The 18,577-nt window shown below is 44.3% G+C and overlaps 1 protein-coding gene across 6 annotated transcripts in view; it reads left to right on the forward strand.

Moving 5' to 3' along the window:
* The window catches only part of CDK12 (cyclin dependent kinase 12), a 72,612-nt gene that overhangs the window by 20,655 nt on the left and 33,380 nt on the right, over positions 1 to 18,577 (forward strand). For 2 of the 6 annotated variants that reach the window (XM_073326201.2, XM_073326206.2), the window contains 8 exons: positions 1,034 to 1,090; positions 1,697 to 1,798; positions 4,050 to 4,127; positions 4,630 to 4,746; positions 5,464 to 5,595; positions 8,144 to 8,358; positions 9,932 to 10,381; positions 13,023 to 16,958. In XM_073326201.2, coding sequence (XP_073182302.1) covers positions 1,034 to 1,090; positions 1,697 to 1,798; positions 4,050 to 4,127; positions 4,630 to 4,746; positions 5,464 to 5,595; positions 8,144 to 8,358; positions 9,932 to 10,381; positions 13,023 to 13,696 — 1,825 coding nt within the window. In that variant the 3' untranslated portion in view covers positions 13,697 to 16,958. The other 4 variants (XR_012156417.2, XM_073326205.2, XM_073326202.2 and 1 more) reach the window with 3 other exon arrangements.

Consider the following 18,577-nt stretch of genomic DNA (forward strand, 5'->3'; position numbering starts at 1 on the left):
CCTTTTGCTGGCAAACTTACTGCTCCTTATCTCAGTCTCTTAAGGATGGCAAACCGTGTCTGGGTGCAGTTTCTGACTCCACAGCATTTCAACAAAAATGTTGCTTATTTAATACTAGTATTTAGGGGACTTGTTTGGTTATGTTAAAGGAAACATATATGCCTTTTGAATAGGAAATGGCATCCTGGAATGGATCATTCCGGGTGCATCACAAGGTTAAACCTTGCTACTGAAAACCATCTGCAACAAAATGTCATAAAGAACATTGTGGGAAGGCTGAGTTGTAATAAATAAGGTGTTTGTTCAGTGAAAGAGCCCAAAGGAGTATTCCTGCAGCTATTGCTGCTAGGTTCAAGTCTCAAAGTCCCTGGGGGAGAATATAATGGGTTTATTCCAGCACCATCTCCACTGAGTCCTTTGTTGGCATAAATAATGTGGGAAAGGAGTCTTCCTCTCTCTCAATGTCTCTGGATTTTTCTGACTGTTCCTCCCCACTTCCCATCGCCTGCAGACGCCACCCATGCTCTGCACTGTCAGAGTTTAATTCCTTAGCTGTTTAGAGGCTGGGATTGTGGTGGTGGCAGTGTATTGGATGTGAGCTCCGATGTCCCTCACTGTTGACCACCTGGAGACCAGTTTTAGGAGTGGCATAGAGGTGTCAGAATGACTTCCTATGTAGTCTTCTGCTAAAGTCGCTGGATGCAGTGGGATAGGTTACAAATTGGAGACAGTTTTCTAGGATTCTTCAGGTCGCCATCTGAACGCCAGTGAGGGCAAATTAAAACTGATAGAATCTGATCGTAACACTGCAAGTCACTGCAGCCACATGCCCATTTGTGATGGTCGTGAAATTGAATGCTTGTATGTCTATCCTTCCATAGAGCATAGGATCTGTTAAAAATCAGACAGGCATATCCAACATGAGCAGTTGCCAAACACCAGTTGTCCTTGGTCCTTTCTGTTACCTTTCTTTCTATTTCAGCAAGTGATCCCATCTGTAACTCATGCCCATAGTTGTGCTTGTGTTTTTCAGTGGGCAGATCAAACTTGCAGATTTTGGACTTGCTCGACTGTACAGCTCTGAAGAGAGGTAAGTCACTCAAAGGGGGAATTTGCTAACATATGTGAATTGAACCACTGAGTCTCCTGATGCCCCAGTACTCGGTCAGCCTGGGAAGCTAGCCGGCAGCCCCTTTATAGAGTAAATGTGTAATACTATGCCAGCTGTCTAATAGCCTTTCTTTAGACAAACCCAGCTGACTGTGCAGAAGTTTCACTTCCTTGACTGCCATGAGTCTGCTCTTCAAATTTTTGTACCATTATTTTTCACTTCCTACTTTAACTTTTCAGCAGGGTTGCTGTTAAACCTCAGCTACCTTCCAGTTTAGAGTTAGCTGCACTTCAGTGCTGGGTTAGGTGATTTGTGTATGTGGGTGTATCGGCAAGGATTTCTGAGGCTAGCCACTTAAAGAAGTGGCCTGATTTTCAGACATGTGGCCCACCTACAGCTCTCATTGACTTACAGAGGAACTGTGTGCCCCCTCCCCCACACTTCTGAAAACCAGGCTGCTCTTGTTTAACTGCCTAATTCTAGGCCCCTGTGTTTGAAAGCGAAGGCCATGGTTCTTAAAGCATTTTGGGATCCACTGACGTGAAAAGAACTGTACAAATGTAAGTCTGTCATCTTACCTTCCAGCCGTCCATACACCAATAAAGTCATTACATTATGGTATCGACCTCCAGAATTGCTGCTAGGCGAGGAGCGTTACACACCAGCCATAGACGTGTGGAGCTGTGGGTAAGTGCCTCGTTTTATTCGGTAGCATTTTGTTTGAGCTGTGAGAATCCGAAAGAGTCCAAATGTGGTTCTAAAGGTTCTGACAGAACAGCCTTGTGTAATGTGTTGTATCTGTTGGTCGTGCAATAGTAACCATACAGGTAGGTTCCACTTGATCGCGTCTCTGCAACATTTGAGAAGTTCCGAAAACCCTTGTGTCTTTTCCAGAACTATCATTAATTAAACTTTTAACACAAGGGTTCGTCTAAATGGAAACTTGGGGATGGTCTGCTAAAAATTCGTAGCTGTATCTTTCCCTGTAAAGGGCTTAATTCCTGGTTATAATGACTTTCTTTTTTTGACATATGTAAGACCACTACCATTACTATACGTAGCCCACCTACTAAAGTAATGCCTCTTTCTTTTCACTTCCTTCATCCCTGGTATAGTTTCAGCCATGCTTAGTTAGCAAACTTTGGGTAAATTCCAAATCCAATGCAGTTAATATTCTGCACAAAGGACCTTTGTAGAATTTGTATATTCTCTCTCGTTGACTTCTACGTCAAACTAGCTCAGTTTACAAGTCCGAAGATTTTATTTTATTTTTTTCTAAACTGGCAAAATCTCCATGGGGTCAAAGAGATCTAGGTGGAATTTCATTCTTCTGCTACACCGGGTAAACAAAGGTGCTGCAGTCAAAACCTAGATGACAGGTTTGGTGATTATTGGACCCTGTCCAAGGATTTAGCATGGTTACAGAACATGGTTAAGTCGATTCTGTGCTACAAACTGTGACCATGCCATGTCTGTGAATCCCTGACTGAGCTGTAGTGGGGACAGGAGTAGAGAAAAGGCCTCTTTAGCAGAGTTTTCTCTCTAGCTATAACAGTTGACGTTAACCCAGTGAAATTTGTATTAGCTTTGTAAATATCTTTATGAAAAAACTTGAGGCGGAGTCTAAAATATTTTTAAACTGGATCCAAAATAAGGGTGCCTTACCACCCAAGTAACTGAAACATTTATTAAGGACTCTTAAGAGCGAGTGTGGAATATTTGAACGCGTGTCGGAAGGCCAGTGTACATTAGTATTGAAGAACAGTAGCATAAAATTTACCTAGTTAGCTTTTTACAGGGACTGAGGCATCGTTGTGTTTAGTTCTAAACCACTTGCTTAGATGTCATTACTATTTAAATTTTAACTAGTAAGCCTTGAAGTTAATGCCCCATTAAGGTGCGCAAGGGAAGTTCATTTCTCAGGTGCTCTTTGTTCATTTTGTGCAGCTTGCTGACTCAGTGCATCAATGAATTGATGACATGATGGAGGTTCTTCGGAATCAAGGAAACTTTATTTAAACAGAGAAGCTAAAGGAAGTTTAGATTTCTCAGAAGAGAGCAATATCCATACAAGATCACAAATTGGAGAACTCAGGGCTTTCCAGTGGCCTTATATAGCCACCAGAGCAATTTGATGCCTGTGAATTTAGCAAGATTTTTAAAGAATCTCAGAACTTGAGTTTCAAGAATGCAGGATCCACAGGTGGGGCCAGATTTTCCAAAGGGCTCAGCACCCAGCAGCTTTCTTTGTGATGCTTTCGGATGAATTTTCAGCTGAGCTCAGCACATGACAGGCCGAGCTCTGTTTTGTAAATCTGCTTGCTTATGTTGGCCTTTTAGTGGGAACTCAGCTCTCTTGACAATTTGGCCCCAATCTGAGAGTGCCGATCCCTTCTGAAAACTGTGACTATGAAGTCAAGTTGTTGTTCAGTGTCCAACAGAGAAAGAGTTGTTAGCCCAGGTGCCCACATCAGACCACTGCTATATTTGGCACTAATTGGTACTCCTGTCGGAAGGCTCACCACAGAGGCCGGGAATTGAATGGATAATGGAGACTGAACTCTTCCCTCCTCTATTTTTTTCCTAGCTGGAGGTATAATAGACTCAATTTATCTTTTTCAAGGCAGGTGAAATACTGCTGGCAATTTCTTATAGACTAGCCTAGCTAAGCCTTCATGATCCTGTTTACATTTCCCTTTGCCTGAGAAGAGTTAATATGTCGCAGGTGTGACATCTTAACAGGGCCACTGGCAAGTGTTGCTCCCTAAATGCATGTGATGGCTGACTCTTCGCACGCAGGTTAGTTGGTCAGCTCCAAGTTTTGAGCTCGGATGCAAATGAACCCTCAGGCAAAGCTGCTTATAGCCAGAAATGCAACACTAGTCAAATGATCGTCCCCAGTGTCTGCTGTCATGACCTGTCGGTTTTCCTCTTCCAGTTGTATCCTCGGGGAGCTGTTTACAAAGAAGCCTATTTTTCAAGCCAATCTGGAACTGGCTCAGCTTGAATTAATCAGGTAAAGCATTGTGCACGCATGTCTGAGTAGTAGTACTGGGGAACCTGCTCATGCACTTAGTCTTCGGTGTCACAGCCGTTCTCGAACCCTAATCAGTTTGCAAAGTGAGACCAGCAATGACCGTAACTCCAGATACAAGTAGTTAGGCCTCTAGGTGTTTGTGCTTGCAAACCAGGTTGATGCCTGACTATTCATATTTACACCAATAGTGAAGTGAGGGTGTAAGTATTTGAGTGTAAAAATCACTCCTGCAAAAATAGAGATCAGCACTGAAAACTCTTGTCTGTCAAATGGTTTTAAAACCAAGGTAAGCCTCTGTCTTTCTGATACTGCTTTTACCTGAGCTTTTGTCTAATTCTCCTCAGTGTGTCCTCAGACCTGGGCTGTCTGTATGCTAAGCTGATTCAGAGAGGAAATTGTTTCACTTGGGCAGCTCTTCTTCTTCTCCTGCTGTCTGTGCTGCGCATGCTGACTGTGTTCTTGTTCCCCGGTTCTCTTGTAGCCGGCTCTGCGGGAGCCCCTGCCCAGCTGTGTGGCCAGACGTCATCAAGCTGCCCTACTTCAACACTATGAAACCGAAGAAGCAATACCGAAGGCGCCTACGGGAGGAGTTCTCTTTGTGAGTTTGATAAGAGAGGAGATGAGTGACTGTCTTTGTGGCTTTGTGACCTTCTGTAACTGCTTGCTAGTGATGGCACTGTAATGTCCACTGGCTGCCTTCTACTTTAGGTGGCACGGCAGGTGGTGGTGGGATGAAGGGACAGTTCTCCCATTTCACTGTGCCCTCCTGGGGGACTCTTTCCTGTCCCAGGAAAGCTGGAGGTGGCCTATCAACACCTCTTTGAATTTCTACCCCATGATTGTTGCTCAAGAATGAGCTGCCTTCTAACCCCACCCACAGCTCTTTGCAGCGCTCACTTTAAATCCACTGGCTAGGAAACTTTCAGGACAGCATCAGCCTGTCAAGACTCCCTTCATGAGAACCAGGCCCAAGGGGCCAGCTATCCCAGAAAGCTGCAATTGTCTGCCTCCAAGGACAGTGGTGTGCATGGTCTCTGGAAGACCTTAATCATGTGATTTGCCTTGTGGCTTCAAATAGGAATTTAAAGTCACTAATGGCTAAAGTGACACTGAAAATATTATGAATCCAGTGTCTGTTTTTTGTGCCACAGATACTTTGGAGTGTGTTCCTTGCTTGAGCCGGTACGACTCCAACATTAATTTGGACTGAGTGGGTCTTCCCATGTCTCAAGGGGAGTGGTCAAGCCATTTTCTGAGCCCTCTCCTTTTAGAACAGCCTCTTAATTCTGACCTGGTCCCCATAATCTTCACCCAGCGTTCCTTCGGCTGCTCTTGATCTGCTGGACCACATGCTGACGCTGGACCCCAGCAAACGTTGCACGGCAGAACAGGCCTTGCAGAGCGATTTTCTTAAGGATGTGGACCTCGGCAAGATGGCTCCTCCAGAGTACGTATTGATGGGCATCACCCACTGCAGTTTGCCAAAAGTGGTGGCCTGAGCTAGGATTCCTAGGCTCTTTGCTCTGCTCTGCCCCAGCCGTGTGGCTGTGGGCAAGTCACTTTACCTTAGTGTCTCTTTTGCCTCTCCCCTCTGTAAAATGGGGATACCACTTATCTCTCACAGGGGCTGAAGTTCACTTTAGTAATGCTTGTAAAGTGCTCTGAGATCCTCTGATGGAAGATGATATAGAACGGTAAAGTATCATTAAAAACCCCCAACCTCTTTGCCAAGGAGGATTGGCTGGGCCTTTTGAGTTCGTTAATACTGCTTATTAATTGGCTAGAAGGCTTGCTGTTGAGTAGCATCACACAGCTCCACCCACAGAGCACACTGATAGTGAAACCCTGTTCCTTTGTGTCTCCGTATGCAGGGATGACGGGCTTTGAAATACCTGTGACCCCTTTAGAGCTGCCAAGGGCAGCCCCGTCATGAGACCATCACTTTGTCTCGCAATTTAGCACGTCACATGAATGGCCAGGCCCTGATGGGTTTGGGTTTAGAAATCTGCTGGAGCAGCTGGCTGTTCCCAAGCAAAACCCAAAACTATAAACATACTTGGATTGTTTGAAAGGTCTCAGCGAGGCACTGAACTCTCTTAACGCTCCAAATGAGGAATCCAGACATATGCAAGGCAGTGAAATGGGAGTCTGGGTTTTTCCTGGGCCTGTGAACTAGATTGAGGTTTTCGATTTTTTTTTTTTAAGGCCAAAAGGGACTGTTACCCGCACAAAATTATCTATCACTTGCACACTCTAGAGAACCCACTTCCTACCTAGTTCCTAGGGTTCGAGGCATAACCCGGTTAATGTAGGCACCACCACCCTTTCCCAGTTCCTAGGGCTCCAGGCAAAAGGCACCTAACTTTACCCTCCGTGGGCTCTGGGCTCAGAGCAAACACTCATTCCTTGTGGACTCAGGGCTTAATCTTTTGTGAGTTTACAGGATCTTTTACCAGTGAAAGAGCCTTACACAGTAATATCCTACTTACCCTCTGTTTGTTAACAATCACCAAAACAGAATGCACACGCTACACATACAATGCTCATCACTCCCAGTAAGACAGATTAACTTTGCCTGATGGCTAGACAGGATCAGGTCATCTGGAGGACTCCAGCTTCTGCACGGTGTGGTTGGCAGAGTGTTGAGCTCTGATCTTGGGGCTGTGTCCTGGAGTTGGTTCCCAAAGAACTTTCTTTTGGACCCCAGTTTATATAGTGAAACTTGAGTCCTGCTTAGCTGTGCCTTAACTTAGCCCAATCATTTTACTAAAATTTTACTAACCAAACCTAACATACTGTAACAAAATTCTCTAACCTAATCATCCCGCCACCTTAATTAATTTACACCTAGTAAAATTAATTATGTAACAGACAGAAACAATCAATGAACAAGACAGAGATCATACAGACAAACAATAGAGAAGTGGGGACCATAATGACAAAACAATAAAGAAATGAGGATTTCACAACTATTGATAAGCGATTTCTTGACCGACAGGATGCTGTCAAACTAAGTTTTCTTTAACCATCTTAAAATCCGTTTATCTGGTTATAGTAGGTGCCATTAGGACAGGATTCCTTCCTAACAGCCTGAGATGACATTGTTTTAATGTAATTGAGATGGAATGTGAGGATGACTTCCTGCTTCTAAGCTAATGGCTGCTGCTCTTAATATGGCTGCAGACAAAGACCTTAGGTCTTATAATATGGCTACAGGAAAAGGCCTTATCCTTACAGGACCATTAGATCAGCGGTTCTCAAACTGTGGGTCATGAACCCCTTTTTAATGGGGTTATCAGGGCTGGCGTTAGACTTGCTGGGGCTCAGGGCCAAAGCCCGAACGCCACCACACGGGGCCAAAGTCTGACCCCCTACTGCCCAGGGTTGAAGTGGAAGCCCCACCGCCCAGGCTTTGGCTTTGGCTTTGATGCGCGCCCTCCCGCCCATTTGGGGCAGTGGGGCTTGGGTGGGTGTAGGCTTCAGTCCCCCTTCCTGGGGTCATGTAGTAATTTTTGTTGTCAGAAGGGGATCACAGTGCAATAAAGTTTGAGAACCCCTATATTAGATCATCTAATCTGAGTCTTCTGTCTGTCCCAGGCCATAGAATTTCACCCAGTTACCCTTTTATTGAGTCCTAACTAGGAGCTACATGCCTCAAAGCTAATCTAGCCCTGACTTAATTAAGATCCCTGTACAGTTTAAGCGGTGTGAGCACAGTAATGTCTCCTTCATCACTGTAGGACACAAACCCCTCCTTGTTTGGTAATGTTGCTGCCATCAGAACAATGTCTCACGAAAGCTCATGCTCTAATAAATTGGTTAGTCTCTAAGGTGCCACAAGTCCTCCTTTTCTTTTTGCGAATACAGACTAACACGGCTGTTACTCTGAAACCTTTGTGTTACTGAGAACTTCCCCAGCCCATGTAAGGTTTAACTCAGGACTTCTCATCGCTTTTCCTATGTTTCTTCTCTCATCAAGTTTTGTCCTCTTCCAGCCTCCCTCACTGGCAGGATTGCCATGAGCTGTGGAGCAAGAAACGCCGACGACAGCGGCAAAGTGGGATAACAGTGGAGGAGCCTCCGTCGTCTAAAGTTTCTCGGAAAGAAACTACCTCTGTAACGAGCACAGACGCTGTGAAGAACAGCAGCAGCCCGGCACACCCACAGCCTGTCCAGCTCAAGATAGAGCCTGGTGCTGGAGATGCAATAGGTCAGTTTGATGTTGTCACAACAGTTTCCTGTGTCTATTCCAGTGGGAACTTTGTCAGTTGCAAATGTTTCCAGCCGGTCTCTGAAGGCTCCTGGTGGAATTTATAATCAGCTGGAGTATACTTTACATAGAGAGGAAATGAGCGCCTAGTACATACAATTATACACCCTCTGCTCCTTTGCATGTATTCCTATATGACAACAAACATGAAAGAGAATCTTGTGAGTCACTTAAGACCAGCAAAGTATCTGAGAATATACTGAAGGAAACAATCGTGCACTGGCAGGCGGATGGACTGGATGACCTAAGAATTCTATTCTGTAACTGTTTTTGACCTAATTGTGTGTTGCATTATAATGACTAACTTTCAGAGTAGGAGGAGCTGGGAATATCTTGTAGGCAAAGTCCAAATTCTCTGCTGGGATCAATGGATTTTTGCCCATTAATCATTGTAGTAAATATTATGCCTGGTAGTAAACATTTGCAGGATCAGGACCTTACACTATCTATTCATGCTGGTGTCTAAATATTAAGTAAACGCAAGGGAGCCATATTGACTCCTGGAAATAGACATATGCAACGTTTTCTAAACAAATCTGTTGTCTGTATTATGGAAGCACCAAGGAACCTCAGTCAGGTCAGGACCCCTTTGTTCTAGGTGCTGTACAGACAAAGGACAAAGAAGACAGTCCATGCCCCAGTGAGATTGTGCGTTGGGATGCAGCATGCGGCTGAAAGAAGACGAATGGGGTTGGGTGAATGAGGGAACAATAAAACATGCCGAGTGACGTGGAAAATCAGAAATCCCAGCTTGCTATTTGCCTGACAAGTAACGGAAGCTTGTTTTCAAGCTTCTGACGGTTTTGCAAAAAAGAACAAAGTATAAAATAAAATACCCCGGCTAATTTCTTACTGGTTATCTGACAGTGTACTCACAGCTTGGTGATTCAGCAACAAATGGCGCTTTCCTCTGAGTCGGCCGCTGAGTCAGATGCTGTGCTCCAGCTTGGTGCAAAGGGAGGCTGTGCCCTTGGTGGTGTCATATTTCAGATGAGACTTTGACACATGCTTAACAGGGCCCAGTCCCACATGCTCTCTGACCAGATTCCAGCGTGAGAAATTACATTTTTCCCAGTACAATTTCCCCTCCCATTTTGATTGGATGCCTACGCTGCTGCACTTTCTGCCCCAGATTGTCATGTGTGCTGTTAAACAGCTGCTGCATTCCAACCCACAAGGACCTGCTTTTCAGGGCTGAAGGAAGCACTTCTGGTCTGCAAAGCACTCTGGGGAATTCTGGTTGGAAAGTGCTAGGTGAATGTAAAATATTAACCACACAAAGGGGGATAAAAATCAGCCAGAACAGCCAAACGCTAAGTGCCCAAACCGAGGAGATCGTCAGGAGGTACTTGAGCAAACTTTAACATGGAATTCCTTTCCTAAAACTCCCTCCTTGCTTTTGAAAGGTTGGGGGGTGGGTTTTCTGCTCTGCTTTTCCAAAGGAATGGTTCTGCACTTATGTGCTATGCCTCTCCTGAACCGCTTTCTGTGACGCTTCTTGTATTCTCTGCAGGCCTTGGAGACATCACGCAGCAGCTGAATCAAAGCGAACTGGCTGTTTTACTGAACTTGCTGCAGAGCCAGACGGATCTCAGTGTCCCACAGATGGCCCAGCTGTTAAACGTACATTCTAACCCAGAGATGCAGCAGCAGCTGGAAGCTCTCAACCAGTCCATCAGTGCTCTGACAGAAGTCACAACTCAGCAGCAGGACTCTCAGAAAGTGGCCCTGGAGGAAGCCATAGAAGAAGAGCCAACCACAGAGGTCCAGCCGCCAGAGGAGCAGACAACCCCAGAAGCGGCTAGCACTCAGGGAGATATGCAGAACATGCTGGCTGTTCTTCTGAGTCAGCTGATGAAGACCCAGGAACCTGCTGTAAACCTGGAGGAAAGCAACGGGGAAAAGAGCAGTGAGCAACGTGGGCCAAGGAAAACTCCTACCACGCATCAGGAGGAAAGCACAGGTAAATAATCGTGACTGTTGCTTGTGGACCTTGGGTGCCATTCACCCTTCTGAGGAATCTTAAGCATTCCATAAAAGTGCATCTAGTTTATAACTGTGACTGTGGGGAGCCAGGCCTCTTGTGCATTGTAAAGAGGGTGATTTACGAAGGGATGAAAAGAAGCATGGTGCCAGGCTTACACCAGCTTTGGTAGTGTGTCAGACTGCAGGACTCTCTGTGGGAGGTGACTGGCCACTCACTCAAGTCGCTTTATTTGAGACTGGGTGCAGCAGAATCTCATAAATAGGCTTGAGCAGCTAGGGCAGATGGTTAAAACTTCCTGAGTAGCCAAGCACACCACAGATATTTCAAAAATTGGTCAGGCCACCTCACTTCTCCAGAGCACTTAAAATCCTTCAACAGGGTGGGGAATGGGCAGTGAAGCCTGAAAAGATTCCTCTTGTAGAAGACAAACCCGATGAGTTCTTTTTTGGTATGATCCAGTGCCCAGTGGCTGATTAACATTGGCCAGTGATACTGTGCTAATAAATTCATGTTGCATTTATACACATGCAGGCAGGTTTTGCACGGGGTATCAGAGCCTCACAGTGACTAATTCCTCTTAACATCGTAGTGGTCTTTCTCACACATGCAAAAATATATATAGAAAAGACTGAAGTGTGTTGGGGATGGGATTGGCAGGGAATGCAGCAGCAGTTCTGTAAGGAAAAAGCTGGCACACCTGGCTTCGCTACGCCTGGTTTTAGACCGTTCTAATGCTGTCTCTCATTTTCATGAGTCCTAAAATTCAACAGACTTGAACAAAATTGAGCTGAGTGCTCATTCCTAAGATAGTGAGAGAGGGAGAGGTTTGTTTCTAAAAGATTTTGCTTGTGCCAGTGGAATCTTGGATTTCCTTTCCAGAGGTGAGTTTAAATGTGCATTCATATTTTCCATTAGTGCCAACAGAGCGACACAGGATGATAGGAGAAGCAGATTATAGAAGCTTCTGCTGCATATGAATTACAACTTATTTCTCCGGAGAACCGCTTTCAACCTTATTCACAGCTCCTCTCTGCAATACAGTTGAAGACCTTGCTTTTCAGTAATAGCAATCACTCCATCCAAATGCACACACCCATCAGAATTTAGTCATGATCATACTTTTGCCCCAGTACTGAAATATAATTATTGTAGAACAGGTTCAAGTACAGTGCAACATCTTGTATTATTATTAACTATTTGAAAAATGGGCAGTGGCCCAAAAGAGTCTTGCTTGTCCTCTGGATTCTAACACAACCTAGTTTTAAAGAGCAATTAATAGAAAAGTAAACTTAAAAATATTACAGGGAAGTGTGTGCTTTATGTTCTGACCAAATCTGATCTGCTTGAGGTCAAAAGATGATTTTCTTAATTACCATTGTGGCAAATTCCACCAAGGCTCTGGCTCTCAGGCTATGTCCTTGCTGCATCTTATAACATCATCGGTAATAACAAGAATCATTATCCATTCAGCTGATCGTGTTGTTGACAATGAGCTCACGTTGAATCACATTCTTACGGCTGCACTGGCTCTGCAAGCCTAACAAGAGCCAGGACTGTTTTTTTCAGTAAAGCCAGCACACTGCCACAAAGACACCTAGGGAAGCAGATATGTCCAATAGGAAATTGCCTTCTTTCTGTTTTTTTTTTTTTTTTTTTTAAATGCATAGTCACTTTTCTGTCTGTGACTGCACTTTAACTGGGAATGGGATGGAACCCTTCACTGTTGTGATGTAAGAAAGCAGAACGCTTTGTTCTTACCACTGACTCAGTAGCAGGAGTAAATAGGCACCAGTGACAGAGTTGTGACCATGACAAAGTGCAGAAAATATTTTGGTCTCATAAGGGGAGATCCTTTTGAAACAAACATCCTCATTCGTTCAAATCTGGGCAAAACAGAGCACAAAAGAAACTGATTGTCCTTTTGTAACTGGCAATCTGTAAATCATGTGAAAACATTTTTATACTTCTAAGTGTTTTATATATATTTTTTTAAGACTGTCCTTGTGCAAATTTATTTCTTAAGCTGCTATAAAACAAACCAAGTAAAAAATATAATTCTTGTCACAAGCTTCCTAAGTAGTGAAGAAGGGAAATTACGTTTTACTCTAAGGCTCGGATCTTGGTCAAAACTTGATCTTGATTTTTACACGGTGGGTCCATGCTTCATCAGTAAAATTGCATACAGTTAGCCCCGAGATACAGCTGCCAGTAAGTGTATTAATAGAGCATTGACGCCTTATGTCCTTTTGCAGCAGCAAGAGGTAGCGCTTTCAAGGCGCACACTCTGTCATGTGATTCGCATCTGTCTTTCTCTCCCTCGCTGCGTTAGTCTTTGATCTAGAAGTAGGAATTGTATTCACAGGTACCCGTGTGTTAGGGCAGCAGTGTTTGATGAACCAAGAATGTGGGGAGGTGGGGGAGTAAGAGCAGGGGAAAATGTTAATGAACTGTACACTTGTCTTTCAAGGATTACCAGCTTTAAAAACTCCGCCTCTTTCTCTGTCCATCCCAGAAAGCAGGCTGTCTCCAGTGGTGGGCTGTTTGTTTTCTGTAAATGTATTGATATCTGCTAACATGTGATTTAAGATGTTGTTTAAAAGAAGTAACCCTTCCACAGCATGTCCTCCTCGCATTCTCCCACCAGAGAAGAGACCCCCTGAGCCCCCTGGACCACCACCGCCTCCACCTCCTCTGTCTGAAGGAGATCTCTCCAGTGCAGCACAGGAGTTGAACCCAGCTGTGACGGCTGCTCTGCTGCAGCTTTTTTCTCAGCAAGAGGCGGAGCCGCTAAGCCACTCGACGCAGGATCACCAAGCCTTGAGATCTGCGGATTACGTCAGATCACAGTCGTCCAGGACTTACGGCACTGAGGAGTCGGAGGGGGGATTCAGTGCTGACGAGCGGAATGCTGGCCAAACTTTAACAGAACCCTCTGCCCAGACTCTGGGGAAAAGCAGGACCTTTTTGGGCTCTGTGAGCCACCATGGGGAGGCGAGCAATTACCAGGGCACAGGATCTGTCCAGTTTCCAGGGGACCAGGACCTCCGTTTCACCAGAGTCCCCATAGCGTTACATTCGGTTATTGGGCAGTCCTTTGTAAAAGCTGAGGGGAGCAACAACACACTGGCACACCCAGAGGCCAAAATTCAAAACTACAGCGAGCTGGGGCCAGGGACTGCTGGCTCCAGCGGGACAGGAACAGGTCACAACTGGGGCATTTATGGGAAGGCCTATCGTGGGCCTAGTAGAGTGCCTCCAAGAGGGGGAAGGGGCAGAGGGGTTCCTTATTAAGAGACTTGAGTTTTGTGATGATCTCCTTCCCTCCCTTGCCTCTCAACCTTTAGTGAAATGAATTATTATTATTTTATTATTTTTTTTTTTTTTTGCCAGAGCGAGGTATTGTCTACATTTCGGCTACTGCAAAGCTCTATGTTGTATTCCTTGCTCGCTAGGCTGCTAGCCGGTGCCCTCCAAAATACTGTAAGAATCCTAACTGGGCATTTTGCTAGCCAAACTTCTCACCTGGTTAGTTGGTTTCTGCCTTAGTCTGCAGATGGTGGGGAATCGTTTGGAAAAGGAGAAAAAAATGGAAAAAGGAAATAAAAATGTTTTACTTGCCTGGCACTCGGGCTTCTCAGAAAGAGAACCATCTTGGTGTTCAGGTAGGACTCGGAGAGGGTCCGTTTCCCAAGGCAATTTTTTGTCCCCAGTCTTTTTATTTAAAGTATTCATGGAATGGTGCCTAGATCACCTATACTGGATTTGGAGAACCAGGATATGGCACTGGTTTGTATTACAAATTTTTATTTAGCGTCCCTTCTTTCCACTAGGTTGCTGGACACCCCCTCACCCTCTTTCTTTTCAGGTCAGATCGTCTCTCAAAGTTTTACACTTGGGAGATCACAAGCTCAGTCTCGCTCCCTCCCAGATCCTAGATGGTGTGTTTTGATGGCAGCCTTAGTGCACTGGCTTTTGAAAGGGCTCTTTGGGGTTTTTTTTTAATTATTATTATTATTCCTCCATACATTTGCAGTGGAAATGGTCTTTTTAGAAACTCAAGAGCCTAAGAGAACTCCTGACTTTAAAACAACAGCAAGAAAAAAACCTTTGTAATACTTAAAATCTAAAACATTTTAAGATTTAAAGCAGAAATTTTCTGGCAGGGAAACTTTGCCAGCTGGGAGTGTCTTTTGTAAATGTCAGTCATGCTCTCAGGGCTGGTGGTGTGTGTGTCTGCTGTTTTAAATCAGGCTGACAGCGTTTGCGTACTTCGAGGGTTAATGTATCATTTCTGTATACATATATATTTTTGGTGTGGTCAAGAAAGTATTTACAATGGATTTTCTTCTCCTGCAGAACATTGCAATGGTGTCCACTTCAGTAAGGCTTCAAAACAAAAAACAAAAACAAATTAATAAAACAAGAATACACATTTTGGGGATTTTTCTTCAAAGTGGGCTTTTCTGAAGGAAAACGTACATCTATTCTTTTAATTTTTAAAATGACAGCGTTGATGTGTAAAATGGATCAGAAACTTTATGGCCGTGAGACCTTCTGATCATTGCAAAAGGATTTATTTTCTTGTTTTTTTTTAAAAAAAAAATAAAAGCCACGCCCTACCCCCAGCAGGTGGTGCATCGTGACCTACAGGGCAAAAATCTGCCTTATTAACACAGACAAGTGACTGTAGGGAAAAGCTTTCCAGAGGCAGGTGGAAGAAGGAGAGAGAATATATATTATCCTGTAATATATACGAGTCCATTTGTATGACTAAAATAGCAAATCCTTATATTGTCAATTCAGCAAAGACTAGTAACACACTTTGCAAAATTCCAAGTGTAAATTTGTGGATTTTTTTTCAATTGCCAGTTAATGCCTAATGTGCAAAAATAGTACTGTAAAAATGCAGAGTGCACTAAATAAAACAGAATAACCTCTCCAGACATTTTATTTAAATATACATATATATATTTTTCTTTTCAACATGCAGCTGTCAGACATTCTGGCACATTTTTAGTTGTCCTGCTCTTCCTCCCAAGCCTGTTTGAATTTTGGAAGGAGAATTGTGTTACAGTCCTGAGTCTGTGCAGGAAGCAGATGCATCCTTTTCTTTCTTTAATTTTTTATTTCCTTTCCACTTTTGTTACCAGTTTTCATCCACGGATTTGTCCGCCTCCCCAAAACTAGTGTTCGTTAGGGGAAAACAAAAATCTACTTGAATTCTTCTGATGTGGCCCCATCTATGTGCTATTCGCTTTCTAACAGAACTGAATTCCAGGAGTTCTAGTCAAGAACCTCAGTCTTGTGAGCTGCTCCATGAGACCAGGCCTGTATTGACTTTAGTTGAGCTCCTCGGTCTGTCTGGGTGGAGCAACTCTCAAGATGCGAGGGCACTATCTGTCTTGGCTTTTGTAGTAAAACTTGGCTCTGAAAAGAAGCAATGCTGTGAACCCTGACTTGTCCTGCCAGCTTCCCCATAAGCGTGAATAAAGAGAACAGCCGTTCATGCTGTTTCTATACACGTATTTGTGTCACAAACCATCAAATGCTATTACATTGATTTTGTTTCTTTGATTGCATCATTCAATAATAAATTATGCAGGATGCCCTAAAACCATGCTGGGGATCCCAAAGGCAGTGGTAATGTGAAAGTGGATTTTCATTTCCCCTTTCAAGTCTGAATCTAAAAACAAGACAAAATCTGAATTTTTTGTTTGTTTGATTTTAAGTTTAAACACCCTCCCGCCCCCCCTATGCACCTGATATTCAACCTGATCCAGCACCCATCTATTTCAGTGAGCATTGGGTCATGCCTTTGAATACCAGGGGATCTTGGCGGGAGGGGAAATGGTATTTGCTGTTCATCTGTTATCCCTTTAAACATGCTGAGCAAAGTTGGACAGAATTAAATCTCTCCTAGTTAGAATGAGAGTGGGGGGGGGGGAAAGTTCCTGAGCTCCATCCAAAATGCGTTTACTTAAGTGCACCATGAAGACATTAATTCCATTGCACAGGTGACTCTAGGACAGATGAGAGAAAGTGGCTCAATTTCTGATGAAGGGAGCTGTAGATCGAAGGGGCACAAACTTCTACTTTGTATTTGTGATCCTGGGCAAGGAGGGTGGTGGAAGCGTTTGTTTACTCCCTTTCGTTAGCCATATCTGAATTTATCCTGAGGGACTCTGTACGTAGAAGACTAAAGGATTTTACAAAGAAAAAACAAACTGTCTGTGATTATAAGCTGGTGGTACAGGTTACAGGGAACTCATTAGATGATTATTCACCCCTCTTTTTTCTTCTTCTTAATGTTAGATCATCTTTGGGTTTAACACCAATGTCTAAAAGCTGTAGCCACTGTGTTCCCCAGCAGAAAAGTGTCTGATACCAACACCTTCTTGTACCTCTCCTGAGTTTTGTTTTGAGACTGAGCGCGCCTTTTTTTGGTTGTACCTTTGTCTCTGTACAGATATTTTGTAATATATTAATTTTTTTTTCAGTTTATAAAAATGGAAAGTGGAGATTGGAAAATTAAATATTTCCTGTTACTGTATTATCTTTTGCTCCATTGCATTGAGTTATTACGCTCCTCATTGTAGTCTTTAAAGCACATATGGTAACTTTTGCCTTTAAAGGATTCTCTTTTCCCACTTCTCCATTCCCAACTGTAGCTTGATCCTGAATGGCCAGATATACCGGTAAGTGGGTCTTACCTTAATGCTGGTTGGTGTGGGTGAATAGGATTTGCCATAATGCACCAACACATAGTCCCAGCCTCTTAGATGCATTGTTGAAATACCATTGTCCATTCATAAGGCCCAGGTTGTGGAGAGAATCCTTTTCAATTGAGTCAATACCAGAGCCCCAGGAGTCTGTCTCCATCCTTCCCTGAATCTCCTTGACTGTCGCTCAGAACTGTGGCTTTGAAGTGTTTAAGTTACCTGTGCTCTTCTAATGCTTACTCTGGTTAGGTCTGTGGAGGACAGGCTCTGGACACTGGGGCGTTTCGTTTATTTGGGCAACACTTAAATCTTACGTTTGTACAGGTGAAGGGAAAAATAAGGGGAGGACAAATTTGGGAAAACACAGTGAATGGAAGGAGGGGAAGCAGTGGTGAAATAGAAGCCAAGCCAGGTCTGAGTTGGAGGAGGAAAGACCATTAGGTGTATTGAGAGAAAATTATTATAATGCCACTGGGTGTGTATCGTGCACACCCAACTAGTGAACATGCCAAACCAGAACAGACTTCCTGGGCCAAGAGGTTTATGAACAAAGGGAACAGTCCATTCCAAAAGAGCTGCAGGAGAGCAGACAGGTGTGCAGTCTGGGTTACCGGCATGTATTCCAGAACAGGTCTGCCTCCTGAAGCATCTGAGGGGAAGGGGATGGGATTTGTTGCATGTTGCTGGGAAAAACCTTTCCCAAGGTTTAAAAAAAAAGGGGGGGGGCATGAAGACACAGTGAAGGAGCAAACCCAAGAAGCTGACAGAAGCCAGGTTGGGTCTGACTAGGCAGGAGGTGATACGTAAAGAGGAGCTGAGGCCAGTGCAAGAATTTCAGAAGGTGGGGAGACATGGTTGGGCCATGAAGAAAGGATGGTGGCATCAGCAAGCTGGAGGGAGAAGGAGAGAACCAGAGCATGGGCTAATTCGGTGTGGGGATCATGGTCTGGAGACCTAGATGAGAAAGCAGCAACAAGAATTGGAAAGGGCCTAAAAAGGGAGAACGAGGAAGGAGAGATGAAGGTGGGCGGGCTGGCTGGTGGTAGGGCTGAGAGGAGAACAGGGAGCAGAGGGTGGAAGGAAACGCAGGGATCTAAAATTAGAGCCTGGCAAAGAGCTGCTGGGACTCAGTAACAAGTGAAAGGGGTGGGAGTTACTGCAACAAGGGGAGAAAGGGGATGGAGGGAGAGGAGGGAGAGGAGGCAAACCTGGCTCCTATTCCTCCCCTCCTGTGGGTGTGGCCTGAGCAACCCTCTCACCTCCCTGGGAGTGCCAGACTCTGTGTGTGTCTACACTGCATGTGTTCTTAACTCAGGTTAAAATAGCAGGGAGGACATAGCAACTCAGCTTTTAACGTGGGTTAGCAGATAAGCTGCTGTATAGGCTTTAACTTGAGCTGCTAACCTGAGTGACGAGCCACGTTGTGTCCTCACTGCTATTGTAACCTGAGTTA

Source organism: Lepidochelys kempii, chromosome 27 (genome assembly GCF_965140285.1).
Source record: "Lepidochelys kempii isolate rLepKem1 chromosome 27, rLepKem1.hap1, whole genome shotgun sequence".
Lineage (NCBI taxonomy): Eukaryota > Metazoa > Chordata > Testudines > Cheloniidae > Lepidochelys > Lepidochelys kempii.